We start from the raw sequence: 12,319 nt of genomic DNA, 5'->3' as shown, positions 1-12,319 counted from the left end.
TCCCTTCACTAGTGTAACTTTTCCCGCTTTGCAAGGGTCTTCATTCACATTGTGAATGTGTGGGCTTGTGAATGGCATAACAGGGCATGTCTGTTTTCTTTTTAAGAATGGACCTCTATGAACCCCCAAATAGGCTACACGGCAAATATGATATGTGGTGTTACACTGTCATTTTTTGTCACCTAACGGGTGAAAATGTTTCCCCCAACCTCTGATTTATTAGGAGAGGCTTTAAGGGTGGTTGGAGACCCTCTCTCTCATGAGACATGTGTCAGGTGGGTGTAGAGGGGAGCTTCAGAGAGGCCTCTGATTTATCCTCCACTCACTACCGCGGTAGCTGTCATTGATAACGGAACGATTATGTTCACATGGCTTGGGAGAGCATTCCACAAGTCCTCAGTGACCGGTGCCTGCAAGAAGAGCTGCCGTGGAATGCCAGGAATGGCCTCTCTCTGTGACCTTACAGGCTGCACCCTAGACACCATAACCCGCCAGCGGTGAGAGCTTATTAATTCCTGGATGGTATCACTCCCATGGGGGCGGCAACTGCCTCTCCGGCTTGGCTCGGCTCAGGATGCGCAGAGCAGGCGGATGTCACAGGCATCCAGGCCTGCGGTATGTGCCGCGGCTCCATGTTTCGGTGGGACGGGCTGTATTGATGGACGCAGCTGGGGTGTATCCCCTTTCAGCCCGGCGGCCCTTCCCTCACAATCGGCCCATTATTTCCGAGGCCCGTCCTGGTTGAGGCGCGCCTCCGCTGAGACCGTGCGCTCCGCATGCCTCTAAACCCCTCGGAGCCCCTCCGGGGGTGCCCAGGGTGCCTCAGGATTAGGCCACAAGAGCTGCCAGCACAGGAAGTCATGGCAGAGGCTCAGTGTAGAGACAGCGGTAAGACCCCTGAGCATCTGTCAGGTGGGGTGCCGTTGAGGCATGTTTGACTTCCGTCCTGTTTGCGGCTTTCCACTTATAATAAATCCAATGTGAGTTTGTGCTTGTGTGTATGTCTGTGTGTGTTTGCATGTGAGTGTGTGTGTGCACGCATGCCGACATGTCCAAGTTATTTTCTGCAGGGCCTTATGCGTCACTTTTTAGATATTTGTTACATAGAATCACTCTCTAGATATTTTAAATGACAGGTACTAAAATCTTGACCTGAGTAATGGGTTGGGGGGTTTTAGGGGTGAATGCACTGAAAAATGGAGCCTCATCCCTCGTGGGCATGTCTGTGTACAGTGTGGGCTGAAACTTGTCCAAACTAGCTCTGCTGAACCACACAGCTGCTGACTTTCACATGTCCATTCCTTTGTTATCCATTGATGGAGACAGTGTACTGGTAATGTTTGTCCTACCTCAGCCGTCTAGCATTGTGATCGGGGCATGTGTGTGCAGGACTTTTTTCCTCTCAGCAATGTTTCATTTGTGGTCCATAGTTCACATAGTTCTCCATCCATGTCTTGAGGCTATGCTTCCCTTATCAGGCCTATCTATGGAAAGAATGTTGTGGAAAAGTGTATGTTTGATCATTAACCCCACAGGACAATTAACTAGACCAGTCGTTCAGGGTGTTACTCTGAAAACCTATTTCCCTGGAGAGTAGATGAAATGATTTGGTCATTTCCTATTTCCTTTTAGAATATTAAAACATTCTGTGTCGAAACGATTTCTTACAAATCCCCCAAGCTGGGATTTGTTCTTGGGGGGGAAAAAAGAAATGATTTTAATACATTAACAGTATCAGGTCAATTTTACTGCAGAATTTGTTACAATCCAAAACTAGGACTACAGTGTTCTCACATTATATAATCTCACACATAAAATTGTAGCCTGCTATTTGAAATGTCTGGCTACAGATCAAAGTATTGACGGACAAGGGACAGACGGATGGATTGCTTTAGATCCAAGGCTGGATGAAGTCACCAGTTTCTGATGGGGGAAAAGTTAATAAAACATTTGTTAATCGAAGAGAAGAGCTAAACTCGCACCCAATTAAAAGTTGAAATGCATTAGTGACTCTTCTTAAGCGTAACATTTCCCCGCTCATGAACCTTGACTCTTTTTGGCTTAGGTTTAGATTGTGTGGAGGAGTTTTAAAGGGAGGACAAGGTCTCGCTGTCCTGTAATGAAGTATTATGGATTCTTGTGAGGATTTGGAATTTTCCCCTCTGTCTCTCGCTTAGCCCCTTGTCATCCCAACAGCACTGTATTGTATACACTACTATAGCTACTTCTGAAATTTGTTTGGACTTAGATTTCTTCAATCTTGAACACGTACATGTGACACCCTTTTGTTGTAATTCATTTAGTCAAGCATGGTAGAGTAGATCTTTACAATTCAATACAGCCTATATGTGAGAAATTGATTATATGTGATAAATGTGATATGTGATTTATGTGATAAGCGGTTGCACCGAACCATTTACAAACTATCAAGCTTTTGCCTTTGAAGAACACACTCCTAGGTGGACACAGAGGGGGAACTTTGCTTTTATTTCCAGATACTCCTCCTGAGGGATGTGCTGCATGGCTGCTTCATGAAGTAATGGTCTCTTTATTTTTAATTTGATCAAAGCGAACCTCATTACCATGTGACCGCCTCCGGAGCCAGCAACGAAACCTGTCAGGAGTCGGCTGGAGTGTTTTATCTGCGTGAAGCGGGACCCTCCTGGAGTGGGAGGCTCGGGAAAGGGGAAGGGAACTTGGTAAAGGGGCCCCGGGTAGAGCAGCGCGCTCGCTGGCAGTCCCTCATTTCTGCAGAGCATGTGCCTGCTGTCCCCCACTAAAAACACTCACTCTGATTGATAGGCCTGGTCCATTCAGCCAGCCTGACCTTTAAGCTGCGGCAATCCATAAATAGTGGAGCAAGGCTGAAAGGAGCGTTTTTATTTACAGCTGTGCTGTCTGTTGTCTGGGTGTCAACGGGACCGCTGTCCAGCATTTCCTCAGCGCCTGTTGAGTCAGTCTGACGTTTTAAGGACAGTTAGAAGGAAAAAAAGGGAGGGAAATTGAGAGAAATACACTGAAACATGGAGCTAGGACAGTTAGAGGCAAAGAGACAAAATAAGTCAAGAGAGATAAATTAAAATAGGAAGTCCTTGCCATTCTCATAGCAATGGAACTGCCGTGCATCACCATGGTGTTGCCTAGTGACAGACTAAGGCTGGTTCAACAGAGAACAAATGTGTTTATGAAGTATGTTTGCAACAGTCTGGCTTCCAGCTTTGCACTTCTATAAAACAGATTGGAAAGCTGTGTTTTATTCTTTGAAAGTGGAGCATTGTGTTGTTTGTTTTGGCCCAGGCAGTAATTTAGCATCCCTTCTCAACACCTACTCAAAGTAACCTCTTAAGATGAAAGGACATGTTGATCAATGTATTTCAGCAGACACACACACACACACACACACACACACACACACACGCAAGCAGACAAATGAAAGGGCTCCAGGTTTGCCATGAAAAGGTATGATCTTTGAAGGGAGGGGCAGCAGTCAGAGTCCACCAGTCAAAAGGCGTCTTGGAGATGGGGAAAGAATGGCAGCCTGTGTTGAAAAGGCCTCATTCACATCCCCTTTTTTAAACACACACTGATGTCTTTGTTCTGTAAGTCTGCAGGGATTCATACCGAAAAATACCATGACATTCTTAAAACATTGTTAAGATTTAAGCACTGGCTCATAGGTGCCTGCTTCCGGAAGGAAATGGCTGTCGTTATTTCTGTGTTTTGCAATGAGTGCATCTCGGTTTGTTGACACATGAAGACCTCAAAGCGTGGTTCCATTTGGTAGTTATGTCTGGTACTACGCAACTTACTGAGGTTGCTCAATCACTGTTAAAATAATGAATGTATTTGTGGCTTATTTATTTGTCTTTATTTGTTTTTGTATTCTGTTCCCTGTAATGCCCAAAATATGAAAAGCTGTTCCATTTGATGTCCAGTACAATAGGCCAATGTGGATCATTTTTAGTTTTTCTCCTAATAGGAAAAGGTTTCTTTGTCAATGAAGGTCACATTCAATTGTTCCTTTTAAAGTGTCCTTTTAAATGTGCTCTGAGACCTAGGTAAAAAACCCACCACTGTACAAAATCGCACCAGGAGTTATTTCTTTTCACATAAGAACATAACTGAATACATATTAAAGAGGACAGATAGCAGCAGGAATGCGAAGAATATCTATTTGGCTCGGTGTCAAACTAGTTGCTGTTCCCCAGCAGCCAGAGGGTAGGCAGCTGGACAGAAATCTTCATGCGAGAACCCAAGGCGTCCTGCTTAAACTGCTAATCGGGGCACGTTGGGCCCTCAGAAGCCAAGATAATTTGGGCACGTTGTGAAAGAAACATACCCACCATGTGCTTTTCTTATGAAATAATCGGTTTAATTGAGCTACCATGGGAAAACATTTGTAGTCCCAATTGTTAAGAGCAATTTATGTCAAAATTTGAATCTTAAAATGATTGTTTCAGATTATCTGAAAATTCATCCGGTCAGAGCTAGTTATTCTTATAGTGTGAGTTTGTGTTTATGCAACAGGCTCAGAGCATATTTCTGTGTTATGTTTTGCATCTGTTTATGTTATCATACAGGGCTTTGGCAAGAGACATGCAAAGGCATGAAGACATGCTCAACCAATCAAAAAACTCAAGAACAAGTACAGCAATGAGAGACCAGCTTGTTGCAACGGTGACACTGGATTAGATGTTCCCCATGCACAGTCCATAATGCTTGGTGGTCGCAATTCTGTGTATTTCTGATACTCTGCAAAGTGGGGTTTAAGGGAGTATTCTTTGTCTTTTTTGTTTCCTAATAGCTCTTCCATGTGGCCTATGTTCTCATAAAGTTTGCAAATTCCCCCCGACCTGACCTTTGGGTGCTGGAGCGGTCCATCGATTTTGGGGAGACATATCAACCGTGGCAGTTCTTTGCCTGTGAGTATTTCTGTCAGTAAGTCTGCCTGTAGCATGATGACGATGACAACAATGAAGATGATGATGATTATCATGATGATGACGACAGTGTCCTTTGATCTTGAACCCAGTTTTAACCAGTAAACATGCACTACTTTTAAACAAAGTATACTTCAGTGGGATTCTGAGAAGTTAAAAGTGTTTGTGAAAGGGAATGCATAGGGAGAGAATTGAATTTTTTCCAGGCCTTTGTGTCATTACAGTTGTATTGTGCTGTGTTATGCATTATAACAAATCCATTCTTATCCTGTGTGTTGTCCTAAACTGTAATTTCAGTTACAAACATAAGTGTATTTGTATTTATCACCTTGTTGTAAAGCACGATCTGTTTGTTTATTTATATGGGTTGAAATGGGTCATTTAACCATTCATGTAGAACAGGAAGTAGAACTGTTCATGTAGAAGTATTATCTAAGGTGAAAGGAATGTCTGACCATGAAAATTCTTCTCAGAATATTATCAGAGAAGGAGTGACACCATAGAAACCAGAGGACAGCCCTTGCTTGTCCTGTCCATTTTACTTTCCAGCTAAAACACAGGGCCCTTGTGTTTTTTGCTGCCAATAAGACTCAGATACTGTAGGAGGCGGCACAATTCTTGGGTAGTTGAACTAGAGCAAGCAACAGCAATGAAAATGCTGATTACTCTACTGGCATCACAAGATTTGGCAGTATCAGCTTTAGAAGTATACATTTATTATGATGAAACTGCATACTGGTTTGTCCTACATGCATTCCACAAACTGTTCACAGTGCAGGGTGTTAGTAAAAAGGTTTAGCAAAACATGATTTTATTGAATGGTACCAGGACACCAGAAATCTGATGGAATTAATATGTAGCTGTGTTCTATGTCTGTAAGACAACTGCATTTTGTGTGTGTGTGTGTGTGTGTGTGTGTGTGGATGTGTGAGATTATGTGCGGTGGTGTGTAATCTTGTGTGTTTGTGTAGTTGTGTTGGTGTGTGTGTGTATGTGTGTGTGTGTGTGTGTGTGTGTGTATGTGTGCGTGTGGATGTGTGAGATTATGTGCGGTGGTGTGTATGCTTGTGTGTTTGTGTAGTTGTGTTGGTGTGTGTGTGTGTATGTGTGTGTGTGGATGTGTGAGATTATGTGCGGTGGTGTGTATGCTTGTGTGTTTGTGTAGTTGTGTTGGTGTGTGTGTGTGTGTGTTCCTATGAGTGTGTGCCTGTGTGTGTGGTTGAAGGTCTGAAGCTGGGAGCCTTACAGAGCTGTGATCTTACTGGCAGGACCAGCTGTCAGTTCAGGTGGGAGACTGCCACATTCCGTTCATTGTTGCCTGCCCACCTCAGCTGCAGTACAGGCCTCAGCTAGATAAGGATATCCACAGAATTCCACAGAACTTATACCGCAAGAGCTGCAGCCACAGAGGAAAACAGCTCTCCTGTTTTTCATAAATAAGCACCCATGGGCAAAACTAACTCTGTTTTTGAGAACAAGATGTTTTAATACCATCTTCCCTTCAATCTCTTGTTATCCGATATGTGGAGATAGGTGGCAGTCAAACAATGGACACAATGTGCCTTTTCAAGGGCATTGACACTGTACCATAGTAGATCATCTGCACACAGATCACTTAGAAGCCAGATTCTTTCAAACCTGTTTCTCCCAAGTTAGCCGGATTGTCCTTACCAGATAAGCATAAATCGCACACATTCAGTGAGTGGAGCATGAAGGGTCACCTTCTGGAATCTCTTGGCTGTTGAATTCCCTGACTTTACAGACAGCAGAACCACAGTGTATATCTGAGCACCTTAAGAAGAGTATAATGCTCTGCCTTGCACATTAGTTTGCTGTGTAGTTAGCCTGTTATGTGCTATTTTAGAGGTGTAAGTAGCCAAGGTAAAGTCTCACTGAAGGAAACTTTGTGGCCAAATAGGGAATTAAGCATTGTTGCTTTATCAGAGTCATAATTTGATGGCATTACACTGTCCTTTTTTAAACTTTATCATCATCATTATCATCATTTTTGCCAATTATGCTTTTCATGTTTATTCTGCAGCAGTTAAGGTCAGAGTAGGCCTGGTCAGCTGCAGTGTCTGTGCATGTTGTTGTATGTTAGGTCTGAATCGTGCATTGGAATTTAAAGGTTACTCACTAGGTTCGCTGGGTATAAATCAGGTGTTAATTGAAAGGTCATGCCTACAGTACTTCCATAATGTTACTGCTACCCATATGGCTCAGGTCCAGAGTTATAATATATCATTCAGAACCATCCATTTCATATTTGGTGACCTACACCTCTTTGTCAGGTTCTCTTTGGCATTGGATCTCACATTGTTCACATCTATGGAGGTGGAGAGTGGGGGGTGGGGGAGGAGTGTGTTATTAGCCTGCTTGAGGAGCTGAGATCCCCAGATAATGAGGAGGGTAAATGCCAGGGCTGCTTCCGTAAATTTGTGCAGCCTTGTTGCCTCTGCTGTTCCAAGTAATGGCAGTAATGAGCAAGTTGCATGGTGCGTAATTTGAAATTAGTCCCAGGAAGCCCAGGAAGCTACACATATACTGTGAAAATTACTGTAATACACAGAGGACACAGCAATGTGTATCAAATTACCTTTCATTTTGGGGCATCTGTTCACACAGAAAATGCTTAATAACCAAGCAGAAATGCATAGTTACGGGTATTTCACGATATGAAAACTTGACAATGAAATAAATTATGTAAATAGATACACAGTTACACATATTTTACAACTTGTAATTTAAACAGTAGTCAGTGTGGGGCTTTTATGAACAAATTCATAAACATGAATGAAGAATATCTATAGCTGTAACTTTGTAACCTTGTTTTGTGTTCTGCTAGCTTCAAAAAGAGACTGCATTGAACGGTTTGGCCAAAGGACAATTGAGCGCATCTACAAGGACAACGATGTCATCTGCACCACCGAGTATTCCCGCATCGTCCCACTAGAAAATGGAGAGGTACGCCCATGCAGACAACCACAGACAGAAGTGTTTTTTTTTTGTACTTGTGTTTGTTTGTGAGAAATTCCAAGAAAATTCCCTAAATTGCAAGATTGCAAAATCCCTCCTTTGTAATTAATGAACACTGAAAGTGTTTCAGCACTGTTGGCACGATATGCTATGCAAAATTAAATCCAGAACAATTCAAGGTTTTGAATTATCACAAACCATGGGGAACCCTCAAAAGATTGGCAGAAGGATGTTGTTTAGATGTCATCATGGGATAACTGTGGAAATTAAAAGATATGGAGCAGCTCATTTCTTTAGAAGTGATGAAAGCCTGCATTGCTGAGATATTTGTCCTGTTTACACTTTGTGTGTTTTACTAAGTATGTGTGGCTATTTTTGTCCTTTATTTCCACGTGTGTGCTCAGATTGTGGTGTCCCTGGTGAATGGGCGCCCGGGAGCCATGAATTTCTCCTACTCCCCCGTGCTGAGGGACTTCACCAAAGCCACCAACATCCGCCTGCGTTTCCTTCGCACCAACACACTGCTGGGCCACCTGATGGGGAAAGCACTGAGGGACCCCACTGTCACTCGCAGGGTGGGTACTTTTCCCAAGGCTTAGAGGGAGAGTGTTTTGGCAGACCTGGATTCAGATGAGCAGCCGAAGGGCGGGCTGCCATTATGGATTGCATCTACTGCTGATCTGTCAGGACAAGGCTACATGATTACTGGATGGTGCAGGCTCAGCTGAAAAAGAGTGGATGTTGTGCTGCCTGTAGGTTATTATTTGGCAGAGGTGTACTGGCTCAGGTTCCGCTCGTCTGTGGTACTTAGTACTTACCATAATGTGCTGTTTGTTTGCCGTGCACTCCTTTTTGTTAATGGTCCCTGAAATTTGTGGCAGAGTGTTACGTTTTAGGTTAATACCACCTTTAATTGTCCTGCTATAATGTATCTCTTGAAGATGTCATCCTCAAGTGTGTAATCTCTTTCTTTTTGTACCTGTTTGTCCTTCAGTATTACTACAGCATCAAGGACATCAGTATTGGCGGACGGTGCGTGTGCAATGGACACGCGGAAGCCTGCAACGCTAAGGACCCCAACGACCCTTACAAGTGAGACCTAACTCTTCTGTGTTTCTACCAGCATGATACTCACACAATTGCCATATGGTTGTAATGTCACTGTCCCACAATGTCCCATAATTGTCACTCGATATTATCATGAAACACATGATTTTTCCATAGTCTTCACAACAGTTCCCATGTATCTTGAGGGAAGCAGTTAGTGTCTCAAGGGGATGAGAGCCTTATCTTGCAGGAATGACTTATTATTTCAATATCCAGATATTAAGGCATTCCCTCGAGCCAGAAGTCATTACCTCAAGATATGAAATCAGCCCCTTGAGATGTGCGAAATCTGGGCATGTGAAGTTAGTTTTGGAGGAAATGCTTTTTCTTCACTGGCAGTAATTGTGTGCTTGTCTGTTCTACTGCATTGGATTCAGCACTGATCTTACTAATCGAGATTGCAAAATACTTCTTAAGAAGTGGTGCCATAAAAAGCAAAGTCTGCCACATGAGTGATTTATTTTTCCTTTGAAATTTCCCGGAAGCAACACTTCATAACGTGGATTCCCACAACAATCAGAGGCATTTTACAATGGCGTGAGAGTCTTATCACACTTGCTCGTCTGCTATATGTAAATTTTCATCTGAGATTTGTCTAAACAGATCTTCAGTCTTGGTTTTTGGAAGAAAAAAAATCCAAGTTATATTTTTGTGAGTCTGTGTGTGCTGAGTTTTTACTCTGTGATTTTTCTATCCTGGGGCCAGTGCATGTTTTGAGTAAGTGTAGGGTTTGACCTCAGGAGGAAAATGTGGATAATGATGTACTGCTTTCCATTCCAGCAGAGGTTCTGTCGTTTTTAATACACCGGAGGTGATGTGAAGGATCTCCCAAACCTGTCATTACCCTGTCACATCCCATGAGCCCCCCAACACAGACACACACATACAGTACACACACACACACACACACACACACACACCTCCTTATCTCAGTGACATATGCTGCTGTCAGTGAGGTTGCTCTAACTTTTGGAAGTGTCTGGGAAATGTCACAAACCTGATATGATCTCCATCATGTTCATACATAATTTTTTTTTTGAGTTTCCATCTTGTAAGATAGAAAGTAAGTGGTCTAAGTCATAAATATATTGAGGCAAATGTTTTGTATGATTTATCAGAGGCAATACAGTATGGGTGTGAATATGTGGTTTAGAAATTCAGTCAAAAGACCTCTGAAAAGGACTTCCAGAAGCTATGCATTCACTGAAAATGTAATTTATACGCCTCCTTTAAACTGTAGTATTTATATTTTAATCCTCCTGGCTTGCATCCTCATAACCATAATAGAATGTGCATGGAAGAGAGGGCAAGAAGATACAGAGAAGAGGGGGGAAGGAAGAGATTCCTGCATTCTTTGAGTTGAGGGTGTGTGGGTTTGCAGATAAGATGGTGAGTGATCGTGGGTGAGCGGGACATAGTTCAGGGCTGGAATTCCACAGGGTGTCAGAAGTAATGAGATGAAGAAAGTGATACTGCCCAGTACTTACCAGCGTTGAATTGGTTAGTTTAACTGACATACACCAGGGAATGAGGTAGGCAGGCAGTTTGTTTAAGAATTAGGAAGGTGTTTAGATATTTCACATTTTTGTTTAAATCAGTGGAAAGAATGTGGAAAGAATGCATTTTTTCATTTTTATGTGTCCATGGAGTGAGGAGTGCATTTCAGAGTCCCTTCACTTTGAAAAATTTGGAAAAATAATATATACATAATTTATTATAAATTATGATTGTATAATTAAATAGTAAATTAATCTAATAATATATTATATATAATATATGATGTGATGATTTCAGCTGATGTTGATGCAAAAAAGCTTCAATGTGGCATATTTATTTGCTGTGTAAAGGTCATTGCTTCCTGTTACATAGAACCAAAGACATTGAGAATGGATCCCTCTGATCACAATGTTAAATAAGAATAATAATAACATTCATCATTTTATAAATCTTTAATGTGTTTGGTCATCTGGTGTTGAATATTTTTAAGCCCTGAGGTCCAGTTTAGGTGAGATGGAGAGGATCCAGATGTGCCAGTGTTGTGTGTATGAGAACAGAGTCCAGTTCACATTTGGGCTCAGTGGAGCGTGGTGAACCCAGCCTTTCTGTAGGGGAGGGTGGTGGGCTTGTACCAGAGATTCTCACATGAGATGAACGACTGAAATCTTGGCTTATAAGGTAGCCTTCTTCTGTGAAGGCAAGTGGTGGAAAAAAATAACCATCATGAACCATCTCAAGAACCATGAGAGCAACCTTGATCTTGAGCTTTTCATGGAGAGTACACTGTGTAATTGTATAGCAATTCAGCTAGTTTATTTTCAGAGCTGGAAACTTGGGGTGCAGAACAACACCCGATAGCTCATTGCTAGTCTCAGGTGCACACAACATTACCCAGCTTTATTGTTCCACAGACAGCGTGGAGCTCCCGGGGGGCTCGGTAAGGTTCTCTGTGCCCCGGTCATCCAGTGTTGTTACAATCAGATCATCGAATCAGGGGAGGGGGTGGGTTGGAGGTTAATTGATTTCGGATGATGTCTGTTGAATGTTCTGGGGTCACATATTTCTGTGGGGACTGGAGTTCTGGACCATTTGGTTTTAGTCCAGGCATTGTCTCTGGCCTGGGATTAGGGTGTAGTAAGACCTTATTCCCCCACCTGCTAATTAGTGGGACTCGGGAGTCTGTATTGTACACTGTTACCCACATTATATCATGAAGAAAAAATAAGGACAGTTTACATCCATGTCAAAGTTTTATTATTTATGCCTGCTCCAGGGTGACTCACATTTATCCATTTATATTTTGTAATTGGAAGTTAGTAAAGTCAGAGAGTTTATGAGTTTATGACATTTTGAGAATGGACTACAGTACACAGATTTTCCTGTTGATGTTTGTGAGAAGTGGCAGTGTTTGCAAGCGTTTGTGTGTGTGTGTGTGTGTGTGTGTGTGTGTGTGTGTGTGTTTGTGTGTGTGTTTTAACGCTTCAGTGTGTTTATAAAGGCATCTAATTGCGGTCAATAAAAAAGCAATTGCTTACCTTGAGGTAATTTGTTCTCAGTATTAAATGAACACAATTGAAAAAAGCAGGTGTCATTCAATTAGGGGTTGCCTCCTTTGTCAAATCCACTGTGCTGATGAGTCACCGGGTGCTCTCCATTTCCAACAGGCAGGAAGTAACCTGTAAGGGTTCCATTAAGGTTAAATTACCGGCTGCTCCACAACATTCTCTCAGAGACCCGTCTTACTAGAAACAGCTACACAGTAACAGGACACTGCGCATGTTGCAAGCCAGTGCACGTCG

The 12,319-nt window shown here is 42.5% G+C and overlaps 1 protein-coding gene across 3 annotated transcripts in view; it reads left to right on the top strand.

Moving 5' to 3' along the window:
- lama5 (laminin, alpha 5) overlaps positions 1 to 12,319 on the top strand; it is a 69,069-nt gene that overhangs the window by 16,941 nt on the left and 39,809 nt on the right. For all 3 annotated transcript variants that reach the window (XM_036534471.1, XM_036534470.1, XM_036534469.1), the window contains exons 3-6: positions 4,805 to 4,922; positions 7,786 to 7,904; positions 8,321 to 8,491; positions 8,911 to 9,008. In XM_036534471.1, the coding sequence (XP_036390364.1) occupies positions 4,805 to 4,922; positions 7,786 to 7,904; positions 8,321 to 8,491; positions 8,911 to 9,008 (506 nt within the window). The remainder of the gene's footprint in view (positions 1 to 4,804; positions 4,923 to 7,785; positions 7,905 to 8,320; positions 8,492 to 8,910; positions 9,009 to 12,319) is intronic.

The sequence above is a fragment of the Megalops cyprinoides genome, chromosome 7 (genome assembly GCF_013368585.1).
Source record: "Megalops cyprinoides isolate fMegCyp1 chromosome 7, fMegCyp1.pri, whole genome shotgun sequence".
Classification (NCBI taxonomy): Eukaryota; Metazoa; Chordata; class Actinopteri; order Elopiformes; family Megalopidae; genus Megalops; species Megalops cyprinoides.
This window is presented reverse-complemented; position numbering and strand designations above follow the sequence as displayed.